General features: G+C 39.6%; 1 protein-coding gene across 1 annotated transcript in view; it reads left to right on the top strand.

The window, feature by feature from the left end:
• Positions 1–17,349, top strand: part of Ufl1 (UFM1 specific ligase 1) — a 564,283-nt gene that overhangs the window by 279,638 nt on the left and 267,296 nt on the right. The window contains exon 4 of the mRNA XM_067108921.1: positions 1,239–1,388. Coding sequence (XP_066965022.1) covers positions 1,239–1,388 — 150 coding nt within the window. The remainder of the gene's footprint in view (positions 1–1,238; positions 1,389–17,349) is intronic.

The following is a 17,349-nucleotide window of genomic DNA, read 5'->3' as shown; positions in this document are numbered from 1 at the left end:
CCAATTAGTTAGGGTCCAATGAAAAGTTGTGTGTCTGTGAATTCGTGCTACTCGAAGCACGTAAGATCGAGGTATTATTACTGTATCTATGAATATATATGTAAATATATATATATATATGTATATACAGTATGTATGTATATACAGGCAGTCCCCGGTAATAGGCGGGGTTCTGTTCCCGACAGCGTGACGATAACCGAAAATCGGTTATCTGCTCCGGTGTCTGGTTATCAGCGTTGGTAACTGGGGATCTGTGCCGATAACTGGAGATCGGTGCCGATAACTGGGAACCGGTGTAAAAAATCTGGTTATCGTCGTTGCTAGACGTGCTGTAAAACCGGATCGCCGATAACTGAGGCCACCGATAACCAGGGACAGCCTGTGTATATATATATATATATATATATATATATATATATATATATATATATATATATATATATATATATATATATATATATATATATATATATATATATATATATATATAAATATATATATATATATATATATATATATATATATATATATATATATATATATATATATATATATATATATATATATATATATATATATATATATATATATATATATATATATATATATATATATATATATATATATATATATATATATATATATATATATATATATATACATATATATACATACATACATACATATATATATATACATGCATACATACATATATATACATACATACATACATATATATATATACATACATACATACATATACATATATATATATATATATATATATATATATATATATATATATATATATAATACATAATACAGTATATATATACATACACACACAGTATATACACTGTAATCTCTCCTCCACTTATATTAATGTATCGAAGGACTTCCAGTTAATGGCCATTTCCAGATATGATGAAAAAATACTCTGCTGATGTAAAGTTGAAGCTATGTACCCTTACTTCCCTTACCTTGTTAAAACTCCATAACTATGTACACTAAGGTTAACATCAGTCAACTAAACCTTAGTTTGGTTGAGTTCTCCATGAAGGCACTTTTGAGGTCTATCTACAATCTGCAAAAAGCATATATAGTTAGCACAGTGAAATGACCTCCACATAATGTTGAAATAATTTAAAAATAAGAAAATTTACAAAAAGTATCATAAATACAAACTGTCCTGCCATAACATGATTTTATTTTTATGTGCTATTTTTGCTGTATTGCAGGTGTTGCTGAAAAGCTTATTGAAATGGGAAGAATTCCAGGAATTTTAACAGGGAATCAGCAAGTTCACAGATCAGTATACATCCCAAACATTTATTCTCAAACACAGAATGACTGGGTTGATAATTTTTGGAAACAAAATGGATATTTAGGTAAGTTTACCATTCAGTTTCAAATTTATGGGAAGTTAATCAATGTATTTTTTTATCAAATTTATTATCAAATGTATACCAAGGATATATGAAAAAATCAGTGATAGTATTTTAGTCTTTTTGAAATTAATTGAAGTGACAGTTTTGCTTATTGCAACCAGTCAAAAAAAGCATTTCTGTTAGAGTCTACAAGTTTCTTTATGTCCCAAAAGGTAGGTATTTTTGCAGTTTGTAATTTTTTTTTTTAAGGTGTGATAACTTTTGTCATGTGAAACCTCAGCAACAAATGTTAAATACTAACTCCTCATGTAAAGTATGGTTGCAGTATTTGTGGTAATTCTGTTCCTTAATAGCAGTGTGATTGAGAGTTTTTAGGAAGAATGGGGATCCCTCACGCTGATGTTGAAGATTTGCAAAATTTTGTAATGTGCTGTTTGTACTTTTTCTACTCTGGCTACCCCTCATTTGTTTTGTAATTTCATGGTTAGTTAAAAAGTAATTTCTAAAGTGATTTTTATTCCTGTTTATGAAAATTAGGTAAATAAAGATTGTTGGTTATTAAATTTAAACTTTATCAAAAAGTTTGTGAAACAGTAGACATGCTCAGGTTTCAAGTGACCCGCAGTCAGTTATCAGTTATCATTCTGTTAATGGTTCATCATTGCCATCAGTTTACTCTTCTTGTATATGAACTCAGATGCTTAGAGTATCCATTTCATTTATGTAGCATTTTGACTCACATGTAATTTATTTTTAGTTGAAGAAGAGAGGAATTTAAGTTAAAAAAAAAAATTAGAAGCATATACATCATTTTAAAAGATATAGGTATAATTTTTTAGAAAAGTTAAACAAACTGGAATGTTAAGAAAATCAGAATGTAAATGCAAGATTATTAAATACAATACAGGCAGCAGCAAAAAAGTAAAGGCAAAGATTATATTCAAGTGTACAATTTAACAAAAATGAGTTTTCTAGTGCAAACTGATCATGTTACAAGTGCCTTAAAGTGCATCAGCTTTTTTCCAGACGTGCTCTATAATGAAGAAATGGTGTTCAACTGGCCATTTAGTCATATCAAATGTAGTCTGACCCTACCATAAAGGTGAGGTTGAGAGGACTGCAAATTACTTTGTAAAGTGATGGATTTGTATAAAAAGAATATTTTGTTTTTCAAAAATTAATTTGTTTTGGCACTAAAAATCCGTCACTTTATAACTGCCCGAGTAGTTACTTCGGCAGGAGGAGAGCTGCTATTAATAAGACATACTAAGCAAACTGAGTCTCATGGACTTGGAGCCAGCAAACTGCTGAACAACAGAGTCAGGGAATCCTGGAGTCCGGTGAAGACTAACAGTGTGTCATAATGAATGAATAATTTGTTTTTAAAACTATAGTCTGTACTGCCAAAGATTGTATCAAAAGTAGTCTAATGCACTGAGACTCTTCATCTAAAGCATGTAAATGAAGACTGTACCTCAGTTAATTAAACTGTACTACAAGGGACCAAGATGATGAAGAGGAAGTGAAACCATTGTTCAGAATATCCCCTCCTTTTTGATAAGGAGTAAAAGCTGGCCTGCAGCCAAAGTAGGGCCAGTTGAGAACAAGTCAAGGTATTCTGGAGCCTTCATGATGCAAAATTTGATGGTAGAAGAAATTCTCATATTTCTTTTAAAAGCCCAAGGTGTAGATACAGTCCTTATTACATGACCTGTGACTTAAGCTGGATGCTGTGTCTTAAGCTGGATGCTGTGTTAGAGATGTTATCATAAGCTTTCATGGTGGCGCAACGTAGCCAGAGTGAAATTGTTTTTAGTAACACCCATCCTAAGTGTACTAACAGATAAAAACAATCCGTTTATTCACTTGCCAAAAGCTGTGTTCTTACAAAGATAAATCCTGATGGTTCTTACATGATAAAGAAGGATATCCTCCTTGTTCCCAAGCTGAACAGGCAAAGGTAGATAGATGAGGTTAGGGAGAAATTGTCTGCATCTCTTGACGTAAACAGGCTCTTGGGACAAGCCAGTTTTACCCGTTCTTAGTGTGAAAACTTCACTATAGGGAGCATCTAGCTTGCTCACCTGCCTAGGTGAGGGCAGGGCTCAAGGAAGGCTGTTTTCTCAGTAGGATCCCATTGAGGAGCATCCTCCAGGGATGTATGTACTGAACTGGATAGGTGTCACAGTACCAGCGACAGGTCCCATGATGGGGAATGCAGATTCCTAAGCAAAGCTCCCTTCTCATAAAATTGGCACTTATAACAAATCTTCAATGAAGTGCTCAGGTCAGTGTCCCTGCTCTCAAATGCCTGTAAGAGGTTAGGCCAGTACACCTTGTTAAAAGAAGCTGACATTTAATATTTTTTTCCGTAGAAAGTCCACTACTAGTGGGACAGAGGCAGTGAATGGGTCACAGCCCTTCCTGATATACAAGCTACAGAACACTGTAGTTCAGGGATGGGGAACCTGCGGCCTTAAGGCCGTATGCAGCCTTCTGGACCATCATACTATGGCCTTCTATGGCCTTTTGATATATATACATATATATATATATATATATATATATATATATATATATATATATATATATATATATATATATATATATATATGAATGTCTTTTCCTGTAATACTACAGTGTAATATGAATATAAGAAGGCCCATAAAAACACTATTTAAACGTTGAAACCATATATTTTGGGGCACTAGCTTCTGTGCCCTGTTCACTGGTAGAATATGGACAGGTGGAAAGTTACAATGGTATATATACAAAAACATAAAGGTGTGGCCCTGGGCCTGGGGCCACACCTTTATGTTTTTGCATATATACCATTGTAACTTTCCACCTGTCCATATTCTACCAGTGAACAGGGGCACAGAAGCTAGTGCCAAAATATATGGTTTCAACGTTTAAATAGTGTTTATGGGCCTTCTTATATTCATATATATATATATGTCTGGATCGGGGTCCCGTGTCACCCGGTGAAATAGTCCATTCAGCACTTATTTCTAGGTAATTCCGTTGCTAGATACCAGAGAAAGCTAAATGAAATGCTGGGTTACTACCCCAGAGCGAGCTCCACTAGATGGAGTCGTGTATGGAAAAGGGTGAACTACAAAAACATGGAACCTTATGCTATAGAGATTCCCAATGTCAAAAGTCCCAACGAGAGGTGCCGATACAAGCCCATGCACTACTCAAGGACTGTGTACAAGGCAACACTAGCCGCATTCCATTTTAGCACGTTTTTTTTCACACGTAATTTCGTTGTGATTCTTATTTTGTGCTCTATTTTGGATTTTTATGGCATCCTCGCAAGGTTCTTCTTCAATTACTTGAGTACCAGTGTTTTGTTGTTTTTAGGCGATTGAGGCTTCTTATTTTCCTTTAGTTTAATAATTAAAGGGATTTATAACGCCGTCTCGATCTCCTCTCACGTCGTCTCTTGACCTCTCTTGGTCTTGGGTCGGCATGTTTGTTTTGTGTTTTTATTTGTGTCCCTTTTTATTTGGGATATTTTACCATTAATGATCCCTAACTTTAGTGGGTTTGATTAATTTTTGTTTGTTCTGTACCCATTTACTACGAGAAGTGCTGTTTTAGCGTTTAGGCTACTTAGCTACCCCCTCGGGCCCATTAAGCTTTTATCATGGCTTCATTCGAGTGATTTTTATTACGGGAGTGATGTTTAGCGTTTAGGCTACGAGCTACCCACTCGGGCCCATTCGCCTTTATCATGGCTTCATTACGGGAGTGATGTTTAGCGTTTAGGCTCTGAGCTACCCCTCGGGCCCATTCGCTTTTTATTGTGGCTTCATTACGAAAGTGTTGTTGAGCGTTTGCCCTACGAGCTTCCCCCTCGAGCCCATTCGCTTATTATCATGGCCTCATTATGCTTTATTTTTGTCACTCACTTCTCTTAGCCTTTGGGGATCTTATTTTCATTGGTCTGTTACGGTTTTTACTTTGTTTTTATAATTTTGTTTATTTTGTGAATTTTGTGTTCCCTTCCTGGTCAAGTGCTGTCTTGCTGTTTAGGCTACGTGGTTCCCCTCGGCCCTATTAAACAAGCTTATTTTGGCTTTATTTTGCCTTGTTTTAGACTCACTTCTCTAAGTGTATGGGAACATGATTTTCATTGTTACATTTAATTTTTGACCTTGTGCTTGGATGCTTTTGAATTTTGAATTTTGTTAATTTTGGGATACTTTCATTTAACTGGAGGTCGGTCATGTCCCTTCACGTCCATGTTGTGTTGGGCCTGCCTATCCTCCTACATGTACCTTATAGACAATTTTTGTTTTATTATGATTTTTTTGATTGTGTTATTGGTTAGCCTTTACCCCTCTCCTAGGCTTCCTTCCTTTACATCGCCTCAGTTAGGTTAGCCTAGGGTTGGCTGTAACACTTTTTTCCCTTCGGGGAAAAATTCGTTAATGGGACGATCTCGATCTCTGTGCGTATGAGTTTCATGTCGGTGATCTCGTTCTGTACATGTGTGTTTTATGTCTGGTGCTTCCCTTTGTTTGGTTTTGGCTTGGATATATTGCCTCGTCCACCCTCTCTCCCCTGTTTGACTTTTCACTTAGGCTAATGTTCCTAATAAGTTAAGCTGGAATAGCGAGGGTTTACCTGCGTAGCCTATCCTAGTTCAATCCTTCTTTGGGTTGCTTACCAATGGTGACCGGGAGTGCTCTCCCCACTCCTGTTCACACTTCTTTTACCGACTATATATATGTTATTTGTGGTTTCGAGAGTCCCCTTCTCTCCCTTTTATCCTTTGCTCTCTCTCTCCCCTTGGTTTGTTTTCAAAGTTTGTTAACTTTCCAAGGCTTGAGAGCAATTATCCTTATTTTATGTTGTAGCCTACATCCCCTCCCTCTGCATTGATTGATTGTCCCTCGGTGTGTCTGAGTTGGCACTCTACCTGGACCTGGAGGTGACCAGGAGTGCTCTCCCCACTCCTGTTCACACTCCTTTTATCTTTCATTGCTCTCCTGGCCGTAGAGGTTTTTGCCCTTCCTCTCTTTTTCTCTCGCTCTTGTCGTGCAACACAGCTTACATAGCGAGGGGATCTATGAGAATCTCTGGGCGCCCGGGGAGTGCTGTCCCACCCCTGGTCGCTGCTTTGGGTTACCAACCTCCTGGCCTATCCTTCCCCCTTCCTTTTACGTCGACTATTTCCCTTTGTGGTGCTTCCTACATGTTCGCACCTCACTGTTGGGATCTCATACGAGGCCAGTTAGCGTTCTCCACCTAACTGTCTTCTGCTTTATTTACTTTCGGCGTTCCCCCTCCTTTTTGCTACTACCTGTTCGGTGTTTCGTTATCTTGTTGGGCGCTCTCCTTGCTTACTGCTACGGCGGTTTTAGTGTTTAGCGGTCAGCGTTTATTCCCCCCCCCACCGCTATCACTTTGTTCAGGATATCCTCCTCCGGGGGTTTTCCTCTCTTGGCTCGGAGTGCGCCCACTTCCGAACAGTTCATAACCTTCCCACATTTTATTCAAACATGATCGCAAACCGAATGTTCCGTTGACTCTGTTTTTATGTCTATGAGTTTTGTCCTGTTAGCCCGGTTTTCTCTCCGGTTTTCTCCGGGGGTTTTCCTGGTCTGACTAGGCTATGGCTGCTACGGTACTCTGCTCCGGCATCCGTTCCAGCATGCCCTTTTCTCATCGTTTTCATTTGGTTTTGTCAAGTGCAGGAATGCTCCGCTATCCTGCAACAAACCAGCGATCACGGAATCTATAGCTCCCATTCGGTCGCAGTCTGTTTTGGATTCATAGTTTGGCACGGAAGGTTATGAAGTGCGCTATGCTCTCCTCGAGCAGACTTCTTGATGAACCCGTAGGTTTTATATATACCTGTCGGTTTCGTCTCCGCCAAACTCCGCCTCATGTGACTTATTCTTGACTCGGAAGGTTGTAAAGTACGCTATGCTCTCTCCGAGCAGGCTACTTGATGAATCCGTAGGTTTTATTTACACCAGTCGGTTTTATCGCCGCCAAACGCTCCTTTGGCTTATTATTAGTCGTTTGGCACCTGGCAGATTGCGTTTATGCGCTATGCTCTCCCGAGCAGGCTACCTGATGAATCCGTAGGTTTCATATATACCTGTCGGTTTTACCTCCGTCAAGCTCCGCCTCATGTGGCTTATTAATAGTCGCTCTTTCGATAAATCGGTAGGTTTCACATATACGCCTATCGATTTCACTCCGCCAAACTCCGTCTCGGGCTGGATTCTCGTTAATTTGGTAGGTTTCATATAAACCTATCGGTTCTCCGCCTCTTGTGGCTTATTAATAGTTAATCTTTCGGTGTTTGGGCTCTCTCGGGCGAGATTCTCGGTGGATCGGTAGGTTTCATATACGCCTATCGATTTCCTCCGCTAAACTCCGTTTTCGGGCGAGATTCTCGGTAAATTGGTAGGTTTCATATACACCTATCGGTTTTCCTTCGCCAAACTCCGTCTTATATAACTTATTAATAGTTGTTCCTCCGGTGTCTGGGGTCTTAATTTTTCCCCTCCTGGAGGCGGCCGCAATCTTGTAACTCTTCGCCTCAAGTTAATTGTTTACGGAGAGATTTCTGAAGACTTTGCGGCCTTCTGTCTCGTTCTCGGACCTGTGAACGTCGTCCCGGGCGATAAGTAGGTGCGGGGAATAATTGAGGCAAACCTTTTCCGCTTAGCTCGGAATTAGGTGAGGCAAACTTTTCCTTTAGGGGATTCGTTACCTTCTCATCCCTTTCGACGGTTCCTGGTCTACCGTCCCTAAGGTGAAGTAAAAAAAAAATAAATAAAAAAAACCTTTTTAAACCAAGAAGACCCGCTCCAGGGCCCCCTCAAGGGCGTCTCGGATCTCTAATCCGGTGCCATCTACGAGTTTGGCCTCGTCTTCTGGAAAGGACACGGCCCAAGCAAAAGCAAGGCGGTTACCCCTTCTTCCTTTGTTGAAAACTTTTTTACGGGTCTCCTTATAAGGAGCTCGATTTGAGGGTCATTGTCAACCTATTAAACTAACTATCTACCTCATGGTCCATGCCTTCCCTTTCCCAGGAGCTTAAATCCCAAGTGATTAATCTCAAGACTCATTGTCAATGGATCGCCTGTTAAGTCCTGCTCCGTTCGAATTCTATCGTTCGGACATCTCCACCTCTTTTCCCTCCAGTCTGGGGAATCTTGGTGCCTTCCCTTTATGCTTCCCAGCATGAAGGCACCCTCCTGTCGGGTGTGGGCACGGAGGTTGGTGGAAGGGCATTTCTTCCCTTCCGGTCTGGTATCCTCTTATCCGGGTTTTACCAGACTGTCAGAACAGAGCATGGCATCTGTCTGGCAGGATCCATAAGTGAGCCCTCAGCTGAGGGCTGGACACATCGTCTCCTGAGAACTCTAACGGTGTGGCAGGCGGAGAATCCCAAGTTCACGCCAGCTGTGGGGTCTTACCGTGCTCTCTTTGAGAGCCCTGTTTCTTACCCCTTGTGCTCCGAATGTAGCCCTCTTATCAACAGGCTTGTTTTGAAAATGTATCGCTGAGGCATTTCCGGGAGACAGATATCACAGATACATTCACAGTGAATCTTCTAACCCCGGACTACGCTTCTAATTTATTCAGCGTACAGCTCCTAAGCTTCCGGAGTCAATTCTCGGAAGCTGAAACAGGGTGTAAGTCAGGCTTGCCCGTTCCGCCTTGAGCTGAAAAATCTTATGAACAGTTTCACCTGGAGAATTAATCTTTTCCCCAGGTGGGCGTTGTTCTGGCCCGTCTGGGGCTACTATTGTTACCCAGAGTCTCCGTTCTCATGGGTGTCTACCCTACGAGCAGAAACGGTCTGATCTTGCCGGGACCTGTCCCAAGTCCGGCAAGAAGTTCATGTAGTTCAAGAGCCCCCTGCTCAGGCGGTGGTGCAGGCTCTTCAGGTCTCTGCCCTAGACAGCCGTCAGCTCTCACTCCCAGCCTCCACCTCGATGTGTGCGGGTTCAGCCAACACATCAGCCCCTTGTAACACCCCGTGTGTCTCTGCCTCCCCACGTGCCCCGCCGGAGTTTTCTTTGCTTCATACGAAAAACCTAAGGAAAGAATTTTCACTAGACATTTGGCCAGAGGCTCTGACCCTCAGGGTTATCATAGGAGCAGGGATGCATCCTACTCCTCTCCGAGAAATTGGGAAGGCATTCGCTTCACGGGAGGCAATCAAGCCTCCTCCCTGTAGTATTTCTCATATGGGTGGGAGGCTGTACCATTTTCAGGGCCACTGGAACTTCAGTTCCTGGGCCCAGAGTATAGTTATCAGGGCCCGGGGTGGAGCTGGACTGTTGTTCCCCTCCCCAATCAGGTTCAATCAGCCTCCGGCCAGAGTTCTGGGGTCTTTGTGAATGGCCTGTCAGGCTTTTTCAGTCTGCCAAGGAAGTTCCCTTCCACTGGAAAATTTTTCCGGCCGTGTCCCGTTTGTTTTCCTTATTCATGCGGCAAGTCTCGGTTGCTTACAGTCTTGTGGGTTCGGATCCTACTGCGCCGTGGAGCCGTAACCACCTCTATAGACCTTTCCGACGCTTCCTTTCACATCTTGGTTGCAGAAAGGTCCTATCCCTTCTTGGGATTCAGACTGGGAGCAGGTGTACCCTTCAGGTTCATGCCCTCCTCAATGCGGCTCCAGAGTCTTTGCCAGTTTGAACAACACCGTAGTTCAACAGCTCCGGTATTAGGAGGCTATGCTAGCTGCATATCTAGTTGCCTGGCTCATTTGGGCACCCAGCGTCGGGAATTGCCTGAGGGCGCCGGTCATTATAATCGGTTTCTAGAGTCTTTGGGCTTCTAAGTAACCAGGAAGAAATCCCACCTGATTCAGGAGGGTAGCCTTCCGTAGTTATGAATCCAGTGGAAGTGGAAAGAGATAGCAAGGACATCCTATCATTTCATCATCTCAAGCATACCTCTCCCCGTGCCCAAGAAAAGGTCCTGGGTTTTCTCCAGTTTGCTTCAGTGACGGTTCTCCTTCTGAAGTCAAAGCTGGAGTTTATGACCAGGTATGGTGGAGTCAGGGGCGTGTCTCCTTGATTCCTCCTGCTTGAATAGTGGCCTCCGGCCTTGCACAACTATCAAGTGCTTACCGAAGTCAGTTCCTCTCCAGCTTTCCCCTCCGGCCTCAGTATTCCACACCGTCACCTCTCTGGGCGGGTGAGGTGGATATTTTTTGGCCCAATGAAGTACATGGTACTTAGTCGGTCACGTTCCGGCAGTTCCATATCAACGCTTTGGAGGGCGGTGACAGTCTTCCTGTCCTTGGGAAACTTCTTCCCCCCAAGAGGTTTCCTTTTAGGCTGGTTCTGAACAAAACAGCAATAGTGCGCTGCGTAAACAAGTGGTTTTGGACTCGAATTGCTTCGTTCAGGTTATGGTTCATTCTTCTCCATAACCAACAGACGCAGGTGCCTCTGTCTACCACCCTTCTTGTAGGGGTCCAAAAGGTCACTGCTTTTTCCCTATCCAGGGCCTTCCCCCTGGTGTCGGAATAGTCCTTAGACGGAGAGTCATTCAGGTAGTCTTGTGACCTTTTCCTGGGCCTGGAAGTAGGTCTGTTTGCAACCCAATTCAGCCACAAACTATCAAGCTGTCCCGTCTGGTATAAACTCAGCCTGCGTCAGCCCCCTCAAACTCTGATGTCCTGGCTTTGTGGTCTTTGTGAATCTTACAGTTTAGGAGGAAACTGATATTGGTCCTGTTATTACTGTTTTCCTGAAATCAGTTAAGGGATCCTACTCTACTGCAGTATGGTTCTGCAGTTAAGTAACTAGCACTCTTCACATAGTTTTGAAGCTACAGTACTGATGCGGCTGCATTGGCCTCGAGGAAAGTGTTTTGTTGGAACCAGACTCACAGGCCCTTAACTTTCATCCCTAAGGTCTGTGTTCGTCTAGAACAGTACTCCGTCCACATTCGGTTTCCTGGTCTTTGAGTAATGTATCGGAGTTAGCTTCGGTAACCAACAATCATCTTGTTCTTACCTTTCCTTGTTAAGGAAGTCCCAAAAATTTTTAATCAGCTTAGCTTCTAGTGTTAGTTTTCCTGTACTGTCTGCCCTGTCTGGCGGAACCAATCAGTTTGGTTTCCCCTCATCAGGGGTAGTGTTGTGAATTCCTCACCCTAACTTTCTATCCTCAATTGAAGGTCCTCATTTTCGGTGGTCACCTTGGAAAGTACTCCCCTTTTACAAGGTCTGTTTCTGTGTGCAGTTTTCTCCTTGCAGGCTTTTTTAGACAGGCCCTCGCAATTTTGTCAGGTCCTCTCCTTTAAAAAAGGGGGGGCACTGTCATTGGGTCTGCTATTAGGCAGGAAGTATTTTCTTAATACAAGCCTATTCAGGTGCTATTCTAAGCTCATGATCTTAGACGGTGACCACTTACATTATTTTCATTACATGAACTTAGAGGACCTTACTAATGTTCAGGGTAGAATTCTCCTAGTTTTCAACGTTTCTATTTAAGTCTTTAATAGCATAAGAATGATGTTTATTTCTCTGTTACTATTTCACCGGGTGACACGGGACCCCGATCCAGAAAAAGGATTTTGACAAAGGAAAAATCTATTTCTGGAGAGGGGCCCGTGTCACCCGGTGACCCACCCCTGTTTTTCATTCTCTCCCTCCCTTGATAAACTTCATTCTAGTGAGGTGGGTGCTAACATGGAATGCGGCTAGTGTTGCCTTGTATACAGTCCGCGAGTAGTGCATGGGCTTGTATCGGCACCTCTCTCGTTGGGACTTTTGACATTGGGAATCTCTATAGGATAAGGTTCCGTGTTTTTGTAGTTCACCCTTTTCCATACACGACTCCATCTAGTGGAGCTCGCTCTGGGGGTAGTAACTCCAGCATTTCATTTAGCTTTCTCTGGTATCTAGCAACAGAATTACCTAGAAATAAGTGCTGAATGGACTATTTCACCGGGTGACACGGGCCCCTCTCCAGAAATAGATTTTTCCTTTGTCAAAATCCTTTATATATATATATATATATATATATATATATATATATATATATATATATATATATATATATATATATATATATATATATATATATTTTTTTTTTTTTTTCTTTTTGACATTGAACATTTTGTCTAAAATCTTTATTATACACACACATATATATATATATATATATATATATATATATATATATATATATATATATATATATATATATATATATATATATATATATATATATATATATATATATATATATATATAAATCATCAACACACAATCACGTGTGGAATATAAATAAATTTCTGACTCATATCGTATATATAATATATATATCTCTCAGGTGGAAAGCAAGGCCCAGTGGGTAACGCGCCCTTGCTTTCCACCTGAGATGACCTAGGTCTCTCAGGTGGAAAGAAAGATCCAGTGGGTAACGCCTTGAGTCACCTGAAACCTGGGTTCATCCTCGATTTATATATATACAGGCGGTCCCGGTTTACGATGGGGTTCCGTTCTTGCGCGCCGTCGTAACGGAAAATCGTCGTAAGCGGAAATTCGTCGAAAATCGTCAAAAATCATAAGAAAACCTTACTTTTAATGCTCTGGGTGCATTGAAAACAATGTAAACTGCATTATTATTGAGTTTTACATCAAAAAAACCTTCAAATTATGATTATTCTGCCGTTTTTGGGCCATATTTCTTCCGTCGGATCGGCGTGACGACGCGTCGTAACCCCGGAACATGCGTCAGTAAGCCGGGAAATAATTTCTGATGAATATATTTGAAAAGCGTCGTAACCTCGAACGTCGTAAGCCGGAACCGTCGTAAACCGGGACTGCCTGTATATATATATATATATATATATATATATATATATATATATATATATATATATATATATATATATATATATATATATATATATATATATATATCTCCCACGTCGTGTGCTCACACACACACACAGACAAAAGAAAAGTTATCTGTGTTTAGTGATGTCGCTCCCAGAGATTGGAAGCATTTTTCTTTAAATTCAGTGAATCTAAACTTAAAGCAACAAGTATATAAAGGCAATATTTCCCTGTAAGCTACACTAGCCTAGTGGGAGTGAGTGATTTCACGTATGATGCAGGAAGAGTTCGTGTCTCGTCTGCCTCCTCACTGAGGTCTGTGCTACTCTGAATAACTGTGTTGTCGTGGCTTACTCCATACCGACTTGTTTTGTGAGACTGAGTTAGTTATACCCTTATTTGAAAGAGTACATCTACAACTGCGTGCATTAGTTTTACAGACTTGCTTTTTATCGTTGTGACGTAATAAAAGATATAGTGATCGTATTCTTGCTAATATGTTAGGCCGGCTGTACACTGTTCCAGACGAAACGGTCTTTAGATAAGACACAATCAATCAGAGTCCGAAACCATGTTCTTGGAATCTTGGACATGAATTCAGCAATTGTCATTTTGTGAGATTGGAAACCGTCGATATTTGACATTGTTTCTGCAACATTTAGGCAATGATAAATAATATGTTTCTGCAACAATTAGGTAATGATAAATAATAAAACGTAATCACAGAAAAAAATAAATAATATATATCGTTTTTGTCCTTGTTGTTATAATAATAATAATAATAATATTAATAATAGTATTATAATTATTATTATTATTATTATTATTATTATTATTATTATTATTATTATTATTATTATTATTATTATTATTATAAAATAACATGGTTGTGGGTGCAGGTTTATTGATGTCTTGTCTAAGACTGTTTTGTCTGAGTCAGTGTGCAGCTGGCCTTACTAATTCATTATTAACCTTTTTTTTATGGCTTCTCAGAATAAATACATTTCTTTTTGACCCATAATTATGTCAAAATAGTTAAAACGGACTTTGAAAGAAGAAAACAGGATCTTTAATGAAGAATGGGAACTGCAATATTTTTTAGTGAATACTGGGGGCAAAATGTCTTGCTTCCTTTGTGATGCTGCAATTGTAACAGTTAAGAAATTCAATGCACAGCAACACTATGCTCTTCATAAAGACAGTAGATATGCCAAATTAGAGGGTGAGCCTCGAAAGATAGCACTGCAGAAACTGAAAGATGGAAAACAGAAGCAAAGACAATTTTCCCAGTCTGTGTTACATCAAGGGAATGCAACGACAGAAGCAAGCTATAAAGTTCCATATTTTCTTGGAAAAAAAGTTAAGCCATTCACCAATGCAGAACTCATAAAGGAATGAATTTTAGAAGTGGTAGGATGTACAGATCCCGATAAAGTTAATAAGTATAAAGAGGTGCATCTTTCAAGAAGGACCAACATAGATCGACAGCATGAATTGGCCTGCAGTGTAACAGAACAATTGAAAAATATAATAAAAAATAGAATATATGTTACTCAGTAGCTTTGGATGAATCAACAGATTCCACTGATTCAGCACAAGTATTGTATTTTATTCGTGCCATAACAGATGATTTTCAGGTATATGAAGAATTGCTTGCTTTAGGCACCCTTAAAGGAAGGACACGGGGGATAGATATTTTTAAGAACTTCAGAGAGCAATGTCATAAAATAGAACTAAATTTTACTAATTTGGTAAGTGTGTGCTATGATGGCTAAAAATGAAGGATTTATTGGACATCTTAAGAGAGAAACCCAAGAACCAAATGTACTAATTTCTTTTCATTGTATTTTACATCAGCAAAATCTGTAACTTTAGATGACACTTTGCAAAAGGTTATAAGCATTGTTAACTATATTCGAGTGAATGCCTCAAAGCATCGTCAATTTCGAAACATGCTGATGGTGGATGACAAAGTAATTAGTGTAGATTTGCCATATCACTCAAATGTATGCTGGTTGTCGCAAGGGAAAGTATTGGTCAAAATTTTGTCTTTACAAAGGCAAATTATTGACTTTTTCAAAGAAAACGAGTATTGTGATTTATTAGATCCAAATTTTTACAGAGATGTTGCGTTTTTATGTGTTGTAATGTCAAAACAAAATGAGTTAAATATTTCATTGCAAGGCAGAAATAAATGTATTTATGATATGTGGCAAAAAAATTCAGGCATTTAGAAAGAAACTTGTATTTCAAGTCCCTTTTGGCTCAATCAAAACTTTCAGAAGAACACTCCCCAGCTTACGAAGGTAATGAGTGAAAATGAAGATATCTATGGATATTTTGAAGAATATGAGTCAGTTTTAGACACATTAATAGAAGAATACAATAAAAGATTCAGTGATTTTGAAAAGCATAACATCCCTCTGAAACTTGCTTTTCAACCTCACTTAGTTGATTTATCAGAGGCTCCTGAAGAGTTACAAAATGGAGATTATTGAAATGCCTGAGGATAATATCCTGAAGTCTTTGTTTGACAAGAGAGAAAATCCCATTGAAATTTGGAAAAACGCGATAGAATATCCTCGTCTTCGTGAACATGCATGGCGACTGATTTCCTGTTTTCATTCAACATACTGTTGTGAATCCACATTTTCGTACTTGGCGCAAATCAAGAATTCACTGAGAACACAGTTGACAGACGAGCATTTGGAGGACCAATTGAGTAAGAACCACTATGTTAGAGCTTGATATCAAAATGCTTCCTCAAAAGGAGCAAACTCAAAGAAGTCATTAATTTGCATAAAAAATGTATGTTCTTGGCTACTGTATATTGAATATTTGAAAATGTTACATTCTCGATGTTTATATGCTATCTTTTTATAAGATTATTATTCCTTTACTTGTTCCTTGAATACAAAGAACCCCCTTTCTTAATTAAAATAATTTGAAAATGTCATGCTTTTGATATTATTCATTTACTTATTACTTTGAAAACTTCTTACATAAATAAAATATTTAAAAATTCTATGTTTTCGATATTCATTTACATATTACTTGTATAAAAAGTACTTATTTAAATAAAAATATTTTAAAATATTATGCTTTTGATTTCTATAAACTTGTCTTTTTTATTAGATTACTAATAAATTACTTAAGGGATAAAATAACTTTTAGAAATTTTTCTATGTGGCCTTTATTAGGGGTGATGAATTGTAAGGTGGCCTTCATGCACAAAAAGGTTCCCCACCCCTGCTGTAGTTCCTTAGATCAGGTTTTTTCAATGTAAGCCATATTGCTTCCCTTGAGCAATGAGAAATTTATAGTGGTCACAGGATAACATGAGAATATGGGGGCCATGGGAGCACATAAACTAGTATATAGATCAGATTGGTATATTTGAATTGTTACTTCATGACTTGTTATTTTCACTTGGAATACAAAACATGCAAGATTCCTGAACCCTAAGTTCTGGTAATGATATCTAGTAATGACAGCTACATCCAGCCAGCTGCTGGATGATGATATTGCCCAGTATGTCGACTGTCTGAAGCAGCTGCAAAATGACAGCTTTGAGTCCATAGTTTTATCCAAACTACAATCATTACTGTATCGACTTCCCAAGATGCAGTGACTCAGGGGGCCATGAGAACCCAGTTTGGCTAGGAGGAGGCCACAGGTATAAAAGGGTTGAGAACTGCCTTATATTCTTATCTTCCCTCTGGCAAAGTGCTTGGAATCCATCCTAAGGGCACTCTGATTTGTGTGGATGTTGGCAGATCTGGACTAAAGTTGCAGCAAGCCTGGGGACTCTTTTTTAGCTTTCTTAATCCTCCTGGGATGCTACTTTCCAACTCACCTTACTTCACATGCTCACTCTTAAGGAGTGAGGTCTTAAGGAGTGAGGACTGGAAAACAAGGTCTTCAGTCCTCACTCCTTAAGATGGTCGTCTTTAGGATTAGCCTCCCTTACTTTTTTTGTGTCTGTTTTCTGGCTTGATGTTATTTAGAACAAAGCTTGCTTGCCTCTTTTATTTACACCCTTGGTTGATGATTAGCAGCATCAGGGTTCCTCAGCGTGGGCCATATGGACCCCTGGAGGCCATTGGAAACTTTTAGGGGCCG

This window comes from Macrobrachium rosenbergii, chromosome 9 (assembly GCF_040412425.1).
Source record: "Macrobrachium rosenbergii isolate ZJJX-2024 chromosome 9, ASM4041242v1, whole genome shotgun sequence".
In the NCBI taxonomy this organism is placed as follows: Eukaryota; Metazoa; Arthropoda; class Malacostraca; order Decapoda; family Palaemonidae; genus Macrobrachium; species Macrobrachium rosenbergii.
Note: the sequence above shows the minus strand (reverse complement) of the source record. Positions and strands in the feature narration are given on the sequence as shown.